At 34.3% G+C, this 15,995-nt stretch overlaps 1 protein-coding gene across 2 annotated transcripts in view; it reads left to right on the top strand.

Annotated features, from left to right (window-relative positions):
* SLC36A4 (solute carrier family 36 member 4) overlaps window positions 1–14,690 on the top strand; it is a 41,067-nt gene extending 26,377 nt beyond the window's left edge. For both annotated transcript variants that reach the window (XM_081062597.1, XM_081062598.1), the window contains 2 exons: window positions 1,542–1,711; window positions 10,431–14,690. In XM_081062597.1, coding sequence (XP_080918723.1) covers window positions 1,542–1,711; window positions 10,431–10,738 — 478 coding nt within the window. In that variant the 3' untranslated portion in view covers window positions 10,739–14,690. The remainder of the gene's footprint in view (window positions 1–1,541; window positions 1,712–10,430) is intronic.
* The last annotated feature ends 1,305 nt before the right edge of the window (window positions 14,691–15,995 follow it).

Below are 15,995 nucleotides of genomic sequence, written 5' to 3'. Positions count from 1 at the left end.
ACACAGGGCACATTTTAAATAAATAATATGGTGTCTTAATATTCTCTTTAATATTAGAACCATATTCTGCTAAACGAAGTAGGATATAGAGTTTTTCCGTCTTCCAGAGATTGGTTTTTGGAGATTGAAAAAAGATATTGGCAGTGATTACCATGCATACTTGCTCCCTTATTTATAAAACGGAAGGTAACACCTTAGTCTTGATAAATGCAGAGAATAAATGCTAAATTGATGATTTAATTAATATTACATTGCTCCTTTAGCTGCTTGGATAGAAATCTGTGAAATCTTAAATGTTAAATATTGTATCTTCTGACTGGCTTCCTGATAAGAGTTTGTCTACCATTCAGTAATTATCTGATTCCTGTGTCTTTATTGGAGTCAAAGCTTGTCAGAATAAGTATATGTAGGACACCATTTATGACAGAGGAAATACATCCAGAGGATTTTCCACATTGCACAATGGGTACACATGCAGTGGGTTTGTCTTTTATTTATAGTTTTGCTACACCTATGACATATTTTATAAATGTATTTCAATATGGAAACATGAATAACCTTATATCTTCTATATGGAAGATATGCAGTTTAGCATTTATTTCATTAACCTATGTTGTAATTGACTATATAATTTTGTTTCCTTCAAATGTGGTTTTTTTTTTTGTAATGGTTTAATAGGGACCAGAAGTTTATACAGCTTAATGTAAGAGAATCAAGGCTGAAAATGGCAGTATAGTTTTTCTTTTTAAATACTATACAATGTCTAGAAAATAAAATGGTATTTTCCCCTACTTAGAATAATTAGACTAAATCTGAAAAATAATTTATAAGTAAATTGGATAAGTACTTTTAATGTCAAATACAAACTATAAGTGGAAGCAATTTAACAATTCTTTCACAAAAGAATTCTTATTTTTTTTAATAAACAGGTATTTAATTTGTAAGATACTGGCCTAAATTTGTGTTGGATTTCTTGTCTGTTTTAACTTTAAAAAGAAAAAAGGAAAAAACTAGACTCATATTAAGATGAAAATGTGGATGAACCTGGAAGGCATTATGCTAAGTGAAATAAGCCAGACAGAGAAACACAGATACTGCATATCATTTATATGTGAAATCTAAAAAACAAAACAAAACAACAACAACAACAAAAACTCATATAAAAGAGTAGATGAGTGGTTGCCAGGGGCTGGTGGATGGGGAAAAGAGGAAAGTTTCATAAAAGGGTACAGACTTCCAGTTAAAAGATCAATATGGTCTGAGGATCTATGTGTAACATGGTGACTGTAGTTGATAATACTGTATTGTACAATTGAAATTTGCTAAGAAAGTAACACCAAAGTGTTCTCACCAAGAAAAACAAAAATATGTGCGGTGATAGGTCTTAATTAACTCAATTATGGGCATCCTTTCCCAGTGTGGATGTATATATCAAGTCATCACACTGTACATTTCAAATATATTATAATTGTATTTTTCAGTTATACCTCAGTAAAGCTGGACAAAACAATAATGACTGAATTTTGAATTTTTTTAAACAGGTTATATCAATCAGTGAAAATTCTCTATTCTTTTGGCATCTTTGTGACGTATTCCATTCAGTTCTATGTTCCAGCAGAGATCATTATCCCTGTGATCACATCCAAATTTCAGGCTAAATGGAAGCAAATCTGTGAATTTGTGATCAGGTCCGCCTTGGTTAGTATTACTTGTAAGTATCACTTCATGTTAATATTATAATTTTTATTGTTGAATTTTGTGTAATGAAGCTACATAAAGTATATTTTTAAATATTTTTGAATAATTTTATTGACCTAGCTGAAATACTTTTTAGTTTAAAGTTTTATTATTCTACTACAGTATACGAAAAATACAGCCAGATCCTATTACACTTAAAAGAACTAATCAAATTATTATTTTGAAAGTGACATCAGTCGTGAGTAAAATATGAGTCTATTTAAATCAGATGCATAAGGAACCCCTTACATTGTTCATGCACATTTTACTTTGGTTCTAGTTCTCCTCAGGTTTTTTATTTCACTAACTTTTGTATGCTTCACAGTTTAACTTTCCATGACTACATATAGGAATGGATTTTGCTTTGTTTTGGTCTTTAGTAATTTCAGTTGTGTATTTCACTTATTATTTGCAGGAGTGTATATAACCTCTTATTAAAGTTTCACATTAAAAAATGCCTCCATACAGTAGCATTAATAATGGAGACTTGTGGAGAGGGAGCTTGAGTTTGTTGTAGTGGAAAGTGTGAGTTTTGGAGTCATTCTGACCTGATGGTTTAAATTCAGCCCTACCACTTATTTGCTGGCGTTCTTCGGTAAGTTAACATGCCATCTTTGAGCCCCTCTTTCCTCAACTATGAAATAAAGGTAAGACTTCCTTATTCTTAAACCCTTTGTAAGGATTAAAACTAAGGAAGGGTTTAAAAATATCAGCAAAGTAGCTAGAAATTACTATTATCATTATTGTCACCATTATTATTATAACTACAAATAGAAGGATGACTACAACACTGAACTAACGGCATTACCTAGAAAGATCCCAGGGACCACACTACTGGTGTTCTGGGCCATAAGCAACTTTGGAAATTCTGTGGAAGGTATTAATAACCATCTTGGCCCAGTCAGGGTTATTGGATGGTAGAGCTAGAAATTCTGGGCAACTCCATAAATTGCACTGAGCAGCTTGGGGTGGAGTTTATGCTTAGATGTAAAGAATTGGGTATATGACATTTTGTTTGAAGAGAAAAGGCAAAGCTGGTAAAGGTAGACAAAACTTTCAAATTAATCATTTTTTATTAAAGTATAGTTGGCATACCATGTTATATTAGTTTCAGGAGTGAAACATAGTGATTCGACATTTATGTATCTTATGAGATGCTGACCACGCTGAGTCTAGTAACCGTCTTGTCACTGTGCAAAGTTATTACACTATTGTTGACTATATTGCCCTTCACACTTTTTACCCATCCCTCCACCCCCACCCCTCCGGCAAGCATCAGTTTGTTCTGTTTCTATAAATCTGGTTTTGTTTGTTTATTTGCTTTGATTTTTTTTTTAAATTCCATATGTAAGTGAAATCATGCAATATTTATTTTTTTATGTCTGACTTCACTTAGCAGTACCCTCTAGATCCATCCACATTGTCACAAATATCAAGATTTCATTCTTTTTTATGGCTGAGTCACATTCCAGTACACCACATCTTCTTTATCCATTCACCTATCGCCAGACACCAAGGTTGATTCTATATATTGGTTATTGTAAAGAATGCTGCAGTGAACAGAGGGGTGCCTAAATCTTTTCAAATTAGTGTTTTCATTTTCTTCAGATAAATACCCAGAAGTGGAATTGTTGGGTTGTAGGGTAGTTCTGTTTTACTTTTTGAGGAATCTCCGTACTGTTTTCCATAGTGGCTCTACCAAATTCCAGTCCCACCAACAGTGCACAAGGGTTCCCTTTTCTCCACATCCTCTCCAACACTTGTTATTTGTTGATTTTTTGACAATAGCCATTCTGACTGGTGTCAGGTGGTATCTCAGTGTGGTTTTTTCATTTGCATTTTCTTTATGATTAATGATGTTGAGCATCTTTTCATATGTCTGTTGGCCATCTGTGTGTCTTCTTTGGAGAAATGTGTCCATGTCTTCTGCCCATTTTTGATTGGATTGTTTATTTCTTTGGTGCTAAGTTGTATGAGTTCTTTATAAATTTTAGATATTAACCCCTTATCAGATATATCTTTTCCAAATGTATTCTCCTGTTCAGTAGGTTGTCTTTTCTTTTTGTTAATGATTTCCTTTGCTTTGCAGAAGCTTTCTGGTTTGCAGAGGTCCCATTGGTTTATTTTTGTTTTTATTTCCTTGAGGGGGCATATCCAAAAAGATATTACTAAGACCGATGTCAAATAGTTTATTACCTGTTTTCTTTTTGGAGTTTTATGGTCTCAGGTCTTACATTTAAGTCTTTAATCCATTTTGAGTTTATTTTTTATATGGTATAAGAGAGTGGTCCAATATTCCCAACAGTTGTTGAAGAGACTGTCTGTTCTCCACTGTATATTCTTTCCTTCTTTATCATAGATTATTGACCATGTAAATGAGGGTTTATTTCTGGGATTTCTATTCTGTTCAGTTGATCTATGTGTCTGTTTTTGTGCCAGTACCAGGCTGTTTCAATTATTATAGCTTTGTAGTATAGTTTAAAATCAGGAAGCATGATACCTCCAACTTTGTTCTTCTTTCTCAAGATTGCTTTGGCTATTCATGTTCTTTTGTGATTCCATATAAATTTAATATTATGTGTTCTAGTTCTGAATAGAGAGAATAATGCCATAGGTATTTTCATAGGGATTGTATTGAACCGGTAGATTGCTTTGGGTAGTATGGTCATTTTAATGATAGTAATCCTTCCAATTCATGAGCAATGTATATCCTTTCATTTGTGTCCTCTTCAATTTCTTTCTTCAGTGTCTTATATTTTTCAGAGTATAGGTCTCTTACCTCCTTGGTTAAATTTATTCCTAGGTATTTTATTCTTTTTGGTGCGGTGGTAAATGGAATTTTTTGTAACTTCTTCTGATCATTTATTATTAATGTATAGAAACACAATGAATTTCTGTAAATTATTTTTGTATCCTGTTACTTTACTGAATTCATTTATTTTATTAAATTTTTGGTGGATTCTTTAGGGTTTTCTATATATAGTATCATGTCATCCGCAAATTGAGACAGTTTTACTTCTCCCTTTTATAATTTCCTTTATTTCTTTATCTTGTCCGATGGCTGAGGCTAGGACTTCCAATATTGTATTAAATAATAGTGGTGAGAGACATTCTTGTCTTGTTCCTGGTCTGAGAGGAAAAGCTTTCAGCTTTTCACCATTGAGTATTTTAGCTGTGAGCTTGTCATATTACAACCTTTATCATGTTGAGGGAAGTTCCTGTTATGCCCACTTTGTTGAGAGTTTTTATCATAAATGGATGTTGACTTTTGTCAGATGCTTTTTCTGCATCTTTTAAGATGATCATATGATTTTTATCCTTGGTCTTGTTGATGTGATGTATTACATTATTTGTTTTGTGGATATAGAACTATCCTTGCATCCCTGATATAAATTCCATTTGATCATGGTGTATGATCTTCTTAATGTATTGTTGAATCAGTTTGCTAATATTTTGTTGAGAATATTTGTATTTATGTTTATCAGAGATATTGGCCTGTAATTCTCTTTATTTTTTTAGTGTTTTGTTTGGTTTTGGTATCAGGGTAATGCTAACCTCGTAGAATGAGTTTGGAAGAGTTTCTTCTTTTTCAGTTTTTTTGAATAGTTTGAGAAGGATATGTGTCTTTAAATGTTTGGTAAAATTCACCTGTGAAACTGTTTGGTCTTGGGCTTTTGTTTGTTGGGAGTTTTTTGATTACTGCTTCAATTTCATTGCTAGTAATTGGTCTGTTCAGATTTCCTGTTTCTTCCTCGTTTAGTCTTAGAAGGTTGTATGTTTCTAAATATTTATCCATTTCTTCTATATTGTCTTATTTGTTGGCATGTAATTGTTTATAATATTCTTTGATGATCCTTTGTATTTCTGTGTTGTCGGTTTTAATCTCTCCTCTCTCATTTCTGATTTTATTTGGGCTCTCTTTTTCTTGATGAGTCTGCTTAGAGGTTTGTCAGTTTTGTTTATCCTTTCAAAGAACCTGCTCTTAGTGTAATTTGTCCTATTTTATTTTTTTTAAGTCTCTGTTTTGTTTATTTCCCTGCTCTGATCTGCATTATTTCCTTCCGTTTACCTACTTTGGATTTTGTTTATTTTCTCTTTCTAGTTCCTCTAGGTGTAAACATAGCCTAGACTGTTTATTTGGGATTTTTTTCTGTTTCTTGAGGTAGGCCTGTGTAGCTGTGAATTCTCCTTTTTGAATTGCTTTTGGGAAAAGTTGTATTTTCATTTTTCTCAAGGTAGTCTTTGATTTCCTCTTTGACTCATTGGTTGTTTAGTAACATGTGGTTTAATCTCCATGTATTTGTGTTTTTTCCAGTTTTCTTCCTGTATTGACTTCTAGTTTCACACCATTGTGGTTGGAAAATATGCTTAGTATAATTTCAGTCTTCTTTAACTTATTGAAGCTTGTTTTGTGGCCTAGTATGAGGTCTATCCTTGTTCCATGTGCACTTGAGAAAAAATGTGTATTCTGCAGTTTGACGATGAAATGTTCTAAAAATGTCTATTAAGTCTATCTAGCCTAATGTGGCATTTAAGGCCATTATTTCCTTATTAATTTTTTGTCTGAATGATTGAGGTAAGTGGGCTATTAAAGTCCTCAACTATTATTGTATTACTGCTAATTTCTGTCTTTAGTTCCATTAATATTTGATTTATATACTTGGGTGCTCCTATGTTGTGTGCATAAATATTTACAATTGTTATATCCTCTTCTTGGATTGACCCCTTTATCATTATGTAATATCCTCTTTGTCTCTTTTTACATTCTTTGTTTTAAAGTCTATTTTGTCTGATATGAGTGTTGCTACCCCAGCTTTTTTGTTTGTGTCCATTTGCATGGACTCTTCTTCAGTCCCTTCACATTCATCTATGTGTGTCTTCCAGTTTCAAGTGAGTCTCTCGTAGACAACATATAGATGGGTCTTGTTATTTTATCTGCCTGCCACCCTGTGTCTTTTGATTGGAGTATTTAGTCTATTTACCTTTAAAGTAATTGTTGATAGGGATGTGCTGATTGTCATTTTGTTAATTGGTTTTTATTTGAGGGGGTTGTTTTTGGTATTCTCCTGTGTTCCTTTCTTCTTCTCTTATCTCTTCTCTTTTGATTTACTGGTTTTCTTTAGTTTTTGGAGTTCCTTTTTACTTATTTTTTCTAGGTTTTCAGTTTGTGGTTACCATGAGGTTCATATATATCCATCTATAGCAGTCTTCTAAGCTGATAGGAGTTTAAGTTCAAACACATTCTAAAAGCACTACATTTTTGCTCCTTTTCCATGGTTTGTTATTGACATGTTTTATATCTTTTTGTGTTGTGTATCCCTTGACTATTTACTGTAGTTAATTTTGCTACTTTTGACTTTTGACCTTCTTATTAGTTTTTTTTAAATGGTTGATTCACTGTGTTTATCATATATTTGACTTTACCAGAGGTATTTTCTTTCTTTCCCATATTTTATTTCTGGTTATGGCCTTTTCTTTTCTGTATAAAGAAGGCCCTTTAACATTTCTTGTAAAGTGGATTTACTGGTAAATTCTTCATCTCTCCTTCAATTCTGAATGATAATCTTGCCAGGTAAAGTATTCTAGGTTGTAGATTCCTTTCTTTCAGCACCTTAAAGATGTCCTGCCACACCCTTCTAGCCTGTAAAGTTGTTGAGAAATCAGCTGATAGTCTATGGGGTTTCCCTTGTTTGTGACTAGTTTCCTTCTTGCTGCCTTAAAGATTGTCTCTTTATCCTTAACTTTTGCCATTTGATTACAATATGTCTTGTTGCTGGCCTCTTTGGGTTCATCTTGTTTGGCACTCTGTGCTTCCTGGATCTGGAAGTCTTTTCTTCCCCACATTAGGAATGTTTTCAGTCACTATTTCTTCAAATGTACTTCTTTCCCTTTCTCTCTTCTCCTTCTGCAATCCTTACAATACGAACGTTAGAGTTCTTGATGTTGTCCTAGAGGTCCCTTCCCTTAAACTGTACTAATTTTTAAATGTTTTTTCATTTTGCTGTTTTGATTAGGTGATTTCCAGTGCTCTGTCTTCCACTCACTAATGTTTTTCTATATTAATTAATCTGCTGTTGATTCCTTCTAATGTGATTTTCATTTGTTATTGCATTCTTTATCTCTTAATGGATCTTTTTTATTTCTATTTTATAACTCTTGAAGTTCTCTGAGTTCCACTATTCTACTCTAAATTTTGTTGAGAATTCTTATGTTTCTTTGAATTATTTACCAGGCAAATTATTTATCTCCATTTGAGTTTTTCTCCAGGGTTTTATCTTGTTTATTCATTTGGGGCATATTGTTCTGTCTCCCTATTATTATTATTATTATTATTTTTTTTTACTTTCTGTACTTGTTCCTGTGAGTTAAATGAAATACCATGTTTCCCTGAAAATAAGACCTAACCGGAAAATATGCATTAACATGATTTTTCAGGGTTACATCCCCTGAACATAAGCCCTAATGCATCTTTTGGAGCAAAAATTAATATGAGACCTGGTCTTATTTTCGGGGAAACATGGTAGCTTTCTTTCCCGGCCTTAAAAAAGTAGTCTCATATAAAAGTGACTTCTGTGTAGACTGTGTGCCTGCTGCTCATAGTGTGTTGGTTGGAGTCCAGGCGGGCATTTGGGGTGCTGCCTGGCCAGACAGTGTGGGTTTAGGTTGGGGTATCCTGGTGTGTGTGGGCTTTCCTGCTGTGCTGGGTAGGGCAGTTCTGCAGGCTTGTGCTACAGAACCCTGCTGATCCTGCTCTTGATTTGGGCGGAGCTGCCTGCTGTGTGAGAGTGAGACTAACCCCCTTTTTTGTAAGTGTGTGTTCAAGTTTATTTTGTATTTTTTTGGAAGTCCTTTTGTTTTGATTGCCTGCTGTTGGTCTGGGGGTCCTGTGAAGGCATGGCTGCAGCAGCACTCTGCAGTCTCCCCCTTCCTGGGGGCTGGAATGGGAGGCTAGCAGCTGTGTGCTCAAAGCTCACCCTGCTGCTGCTCCGGAATAGAGGCCCTGTACAGGCCCCATAGCAGCACCCTGCTGTCGCCGCTTCCTCCAGGGGCAGCTTCCCTCTGTGCACACATGGCTCACCTGTTGTTTTGATTGACCGCTGCCAGAGCCTGGTCTGAGCCGGACTGGCCCGTAGATGTGCACCTCAGTGCCCACTTCCCTCTTACCGGGCAGGGCTGACCGGCATGCACTTACTAGGACTCCCTAGTGGTTCTGCTTTTGCCCCTTGTTGGCCAGCCCAGTGGGTACATGCAGCAGTGCCCTGGTGCAGGCAAGACTCAGCACCCTGTTGTGCTTGCTGAATGTAGCTCTGGATTGGGGTGGCGGGCGGAAGGGCGCTGTGTGTACCCGCTATGACGCGCACTTGTTCCTGCTGGAGCTAGCTCCAGGGTGGGCAGCTGGGCACCTGCTGCTGCAGCCTTGCAGGCCGGCCAGGTAGAACTCCTGCCTGAGCTATCCAAGTGCCGGGGGAGTGGAAGCAGTGGTGTTCACTGGCTCCGCCATTCCGGATGGGCTCCCTCAGATTCCGGGTGCGCTCCCTGTCTTCTCTATGCAGTCTCTCTCTCTCTTCTTGGTTCTGCAGAAGCTCTTCTGTGTCTCAGGAGTTGCTCTAAATACAGGTGCACATTTGGTGTGTTCATGGATGCGACGAGCTCCACGTCTTCTTTCGCTGCCATTTTAGAGCCACCTCCTACAATTATTAAAAACAGGAAATTAACATTGGTACAGTGCTACTAACTAATCTATAGACCTTATTCTGATTTTGCCAGTTTTCCCACTACTATCTTTTTTTCTGATCCAGGAACCAGTGTAATGTCCCATTTGAATTTAGTTCTCATGTCTACTAATCTCCTCCAGTCCTGACAATTTTTGTCTGTCTTTCTTCACCTTGACGCTTTTGAAGTATCAGTAATTTTGCAGAATTTCCTTCAATTTGGATTTGTATGATGCTTTCTTATGATTAGATTGAAGTTAAGTATTTTTAACACAAATTCGACAGGCGATGCTTTGTACTTCTCCATGCAGCACATCGTGGTATCATTGTCTTATTACTGGTGATGTTAACTTGAATCACGTGGTTGAGGTGGTGTCTGAGAAATTTCTCTACTGCAGAGAAACTTTTTCCCTTTATAATTAAGTATTTTGTAGGGAGATATTTTGAGACTATGCAAATATTGTGTTCTCATACAGTTTTTGCCTACAAATTTCAGCATCCTTCAGTGACTTTTCTTCGTACGACAATTATTACTGTGGTATTTTTTTAATAATGATTTTTCTATTTCCATTGTTTCTTCTATTTTGGTTAATTGAAATTCTAGTTTAAGGAGTAGCTCTCTCTTCTCATTTACTTAATGCTTTATTTGTATCACGTCATCTTATCTAGAATGAACTGAATGACAGAGTAATAAAAATGGCTTAGAAATAAACTATCGAAACTTCTTTGCCCAGAATTTTACAGCACAAAACTAAAAGCTGTTTATATAAGAACTCTATTGACAAGTCAAATTCCAAGACTTGTCACTCACTGTTCTGGTTTTTTCTTTTTTAGCTTATAACAAAATATGACATTCTTCCACAGCAATAGTTTAGTAGTGCCTACTTACATTAATTAATTTTAATGTATTAAAAATATCCATATTAAGTACTCATGTAAGTATTAAATATTTAAATAAAAATATCTATTTTTGTTGTCTAGGTGCTGGAGCAATTCTGATTCCTCGTTTAGACATTGTGATTTCCTTTGTTGGAGCCGTGAGCAGCAGCACGCTGGCCCTGATCCTGCCACCTTTAGTTGAAATTCTTACATTTTCTAAGGAACACTACAATATATGGATGATCCTGAAAAATATTTCTATAGCATTTACTGGAGTTGTTGGTTTCTTGTTAGGTAGCTATGTAACTGTTGAAGAAATTATTTATCCTACTTCCAAAGTGATAGCTGATACTCCACAAAGTCTCTCTCTAAATTTGAATTCAACATGCTTTACATCTGGTTTGAAATAGCTGACACACAATTATGAGTCTTCTACTTTTGTCTCAATTCCGAAAATGATTAAAATAAGAACTAGTAGAATGCATTGCCATATACTTAAAAAATAGAACCAGATTCTGTTTTCTTTTGGCATAATATTGATATTTTGCTGGGTTACTAGTACTGGTAAACTACGACAGATTCTTGGTTTTAAGTGTTAGCAATAATTTCCAAAAATTTAGTTTTGAAAATTGAAAAAATTAAAATGTGAAAAATTAAAGATTTAGACTTCAGTTATTCTTCATTCAATCAAAAATACTTTAACCAAATTCTCTTTTACCCCCATATTACTCTTCTGCCACCCAGTTGAGGACTGAACAGGATTTCAACAATCAGAATTAAAGGGCATAGGGCACAGAAATCGCAAGACCATCCCAGTGAATGTCAAAATATACTTTGTGTATAATGTAAAAACATCTCGATTATATTTTTATTAGATCCAAATACTTACGATTAGTCCCTGGAAGTGTAGAAAACTCTCATGAATCATAATGTAAGCATCAGAAACATTTAAAAACAGAATTCTGTTTATACTATTCTGTAATAGTTGATTTTCATAAAGAAAACTATGAGGCACTGTGCAAGATATTGACTTAGTGTTTCAATTAAATTTGAAAGAGCCTTTAAGGCGACCCAATACTATTCCCTTATTTTCTTACCTGAGGAAATTGACGCCCAGAAAGGTTAAGTAACCCCGTCAAGGCCACACACTCCTGAGGGGAAGAGGACTGTTGTTTGACTCCAGTGCAGGATTATTTCATTTCACATCACATCTAAGCAAAATAATAAATTATGTTCAGTTTCACTTTAGTGTTGAGTCTATTTAATTATATTTTAATACTCTAAAATCAGGTGATCTTTGAAGAGTATATTGACCTGAGCAGAAAATCAGAAAACTCTAAAAAGGCTGCACTCCAGCCATATTAAACCTCAACCAGGGAAAGAAGCAGTTTTCTTAGAATAGAAACCACCTACTCGTTTAACTGCTGGCTGGTAAAGGTGCCCAATTGTCCTGTTGGCTTCAGCTCTCCTTATTGTTTCTTCCCTTTCTAGATTTTGCAGGTGTCATCTTAATGGCAGAAAATAGGTATCTGGCAAAACAAAGGATTTGTGCACTGTTTACACCCATGTGGCTTTCCTTATAGCCTTTTATTGATCTGAATGGGCAGAATAAAAGAGAGTCATGGTTAGGAAAAACCAAGACAGTAATAAACTGTTTACTAAATACTGAGATACACCAGGTTTCTTCCAGAGAAATACCTTCTAATTACTCCATATTCTTCAAGTCCAGTTACTAACCAAAACAAAGAATCTCAGTTGACATGAAGGATGAAAATTAAGTTTAAAACATTAAGAACCCTGCTTTTAAAAAAATTCGTACTTTAAAACATGTTGAACTTTTTTTTAATCAGGCTGGTGGTACTCTAATTTGTAATACTATACCATCAAGATCACGAGTGTACATATTCTATATTTTTATATGTAGATGTTAACTTAGTTCAAGTATTTTTTGCCTCCGTCATTAATGGGTCATCAAGTAAAATCCTAAGAACTACCAGAAGCTTTATTTTGATACGAATTCATAAGAATCAAAACTTTGTTTTTTAACAGTGGCATTATCACCAGTAATTGTTTGTGATACTTTTATGTCAAATCTGTTGTATTGAGCCTTTAGTCATATTGAGAGAATGTGGAAAAGTTACAGAAAAAGTAATTGTAATTGAAACATATATAATTTTGAATCTAAGAATAAATTAGGTGTTTTTTAAATGTATAACTTGGTATAAAATATCTTAAAAACCATTATTTAATAGAAAGCACTATTAAGTTTTTGTCAGCTGTCTTTAGATAATATCTCTAGTGTGTGAAATTTTATTTGTGTATTTTCACCTGTTTGTTTTCCTTATGAATTCATAAAAGTCAGTGAAAGTTTGAATAGTTTATCATAGCAATAAATAAATTTTGAATTCAGCATAAATAAATGTTGAGTATGTTATCAACCAGGCTTCCTTATGCAATGAGTGCTGAATTGACATTCAGTACTTAATTTACTAAATTATCAATACTTTAAGTACAAGAGAAAATTTGAAATACAGAAAAGGAGCTAAAAAGGGAGAGAGTAGTTTTAATTCTTAACAGGAAACATTATATGTAAAGTACAAAAGTACTCTTATTTATGGATTTTTTGATGAGGTATTTTATTTGCAGAAAATCAGTGGGCAATATTTTTCATCTAAAATTTTATTTTTAATGAGTCATAACATTTTCTAAAGATTTTTGGAGCTCTTTTGATTAGACCAGCTATTGCTTTTGTTTTGGGGCCTAGAAAACAGAGTGATTGCACCTGTCAAATTTTGTATTTGGTACCTTCGGTCCATTGTATTATGGTGAAATAATTCAGTATTTCATCTGCCACCACAGTAAAGTCCCTTCTCTGAAAGCTAATCACTTGCCTGAGAGCCTTTTCTACTACTAGGATGAGGGAGAGGAGGCTTTATTTACTTCTGATAACCTCTGTTCTAAGTCAGTTATCACTGTTCCCTTACGTCCAGAAGGGTTTCACCAATTTCAAAGTTGACCTGTCAGAACACTGGTTCTCAGACATTTTTTATCAGAGGATCTTCTTTTCCCCACATGGACAGATTTTTCCACAGTTAAATAAAAACTAGGGGTGTTTTCTTGGTTACAGACCATTTTTATGGTGTCATCAAATGAAAAAAGTACTGTAAGTGCCGTGCCACATTTTGTTTTAATTCTTTCCTCACTGAATTCTCCTTTAGTAAAACCATTTCTGTCTCTTGCCTAGGCAAGGAACTTAATATTTTATAAGCATTTTATGCAGTGTGCATAAAATTGTAAACTTTATAATAGGGCCTAATTTCCGTCAGTATTTTCATTACTAATTACAGAAAAGCTCTCTAACTGCAAATACTATACAAATATTAATTGAAATAAAGCTCTGTGTTAGTGCCATTTCTAGCCGTGGCAAAGCACAGGTCTTACCTATAGCTCAGCTGTGTCGTCTCTTCACTGTAGGTGTACCTGTACAATGTCTGGTGCAGGAGTTTACTGCTCATGTATACCCACCTTAGGTCTTGACCTTAGTTCTCCTTTATTTAAAAGGAAGAAGATACAGAATACGGATCATGGAAATAATACATAAAATAAATAACACCAGTGGCTCAATGAATATTTTCTGTTGAGGAACAAAATAATTTGGTAAAAATGTAGACCATTAATAATGTAAAACGAGTTTTTTAAAAAATGGCTGTGTTTTGATCATTTTGCCTCAACTAGCTTTCCATTCATAAGAAAAGTTGAGAAACTTTGACCTTAAAGGAATAACAAGATATTTCTAACATTAAATGGCTGACTGTGATAGTTAATACTTTAGCAGTATTACGGTTAATCTGGTTTTGCCACTGGTGCTCACTAGACTAAACATCTTTCTGAAAGTGATTGGTTTTTCACCTAGAAGAAAAGAAAACATGCTTAAGGAATGGCTAATAATGCTACTTATTGCCCTATGATAAATGAAATGATAAGTCTCATTCTTAAATTTTCATATCAAAATGAGTTGTTCTGCACACACATACACACACACACACACACACCCAGCCATCTATGTGAATGAGATACTAGTCCTGATGTGCCATTTAAATTGGGTCCCGAAAAATGATGTGTTGAAAGATCACTTTGAAAATTATTCCATTAGTTTCCTTGTAATAAGTAGGAAAATACATGTTTATACCATGAATAAAGCTGTAGATTTCTGTTTTTCAAAATGGTTTTGTTAGTTTGAAAATGATCATTGCACTTGAGTCAATTCTTTTAACTTATTTTTCTTTACAATATAAAAAATTTGTCTTCAAGTACTGTAACTTCTGAATTTTCAATAAAATATAATTATTTTGCTTGCAAATGCCTTTTAAATAGATTTCTTTTTTAAGGTTAAATAACATTGACAAATGTCACAAGCTGAAAATGGCATTGTATGTGTAATCTCATAACATTTTAATGAGTCTTTGTGGTCAATTCTTTGTCATATGATCTTCAACCTTGGAAGCTGAGATTATATACCTCTAAGAGCAGAAATTGATTAAAAATGAAAGGACATACTCAACCATGACCTGAACTTCCTACAGAGTAAATGCAGAATGAGCAATCTACAGGTGCTGCAGCCATGATTTAATTTACCACTTTCTTAAGGTCAAGAATATGTATCAGTCACACTTTAATACATTTTACTTGCATTATTCCAACCCCATACCCAAGACCATAAAGATTTATACCTTTACATCAATAATTCTGCTCTTATAAACTAAACATAATGACATACCAGAAAAGAAAGACTGCCTAAAGGTGCATTGGCACCCTTCGATTTTAATAGTGAAAAACTGGAAACAACCTAAATGTTCAACAATAAAGAAATCACAAATTATGATATCTTGACCTAGAATACAATGAAGATTGTATTTATTATACGAATGTTACACTTAAGATCAGTAATTTGGGAAAGAAGACAAAATTAAATTTTAATTGTAGTTCTGTAAAAATATGCTTTTGAACCAAGACGAGATAATGCAGAAAGTGGAACCATAATGTTAGGAAAAAGAGAGAGGGTTCACTATTTTTAAGTGAGTAATCAAGGGAGGGTTGTGAGAGAAGATTTGGGGAAGGGAACAGGTAGTTTATAAAGCTTTAGTAGTATATGTTCTTGGCAAGCAACAGAGGAATATAAAGAAAAAAAACGGGGTGGGGATAGGACTAGGTATATAGAGATAAATGCAATGAAAAGCCCGATGGAATACTTGATGGAGGAAAAAAGTTAAACATGGCCACTTCGTAAAATAGTTTTATAGTTTTCAGTGTATAGCCCTAACGACCACCAAAAAGCTATTATAAACCATAAACAAATAGAATGAAATTGCCAGTTACAAAATCAATGTACAAAAATCCATTGCATTCCTATATACTAACAATGAAATCTCAGAAAAGGAAATACAATTCCTTTTGCAATTGCAACAAAAAGAATAAAATACCTAGGAATAATGTATTACAGAATTGTACACCTGAAGTCGATGTAACTTTACTAACATTCTCACCCTAATAAACTTTAAAACATTAGAAAATAATTTTAGTGGTTGTGCAAAAGGTTTAGTTGTGTGTTTTTTTTTTTAACAGATATGCACAAGCTCGCAAAATTTTGCATGTAAATAGATGGGGTTC

The sequence above is a fragment of the Rhinolophus hipposideros genome (genome assembly GCF_964194185.1).
Source record: "Rhinolophus hipposideros genome assembly, chromosome: 10".
Taxonomy (NCBI): domain Eukaryota; kingdom Metazoa; phylum Chordata; class Mammalia; order Chiroptera; family Rhinolophidae; genus Rhinolophus; species Rhinolophus hipposideros.
The sequence above is the reverse complement of the archived record's forward strand: the minus strand, read 5'-3'. Positions and strand labels throughout refer to the sequence as shown.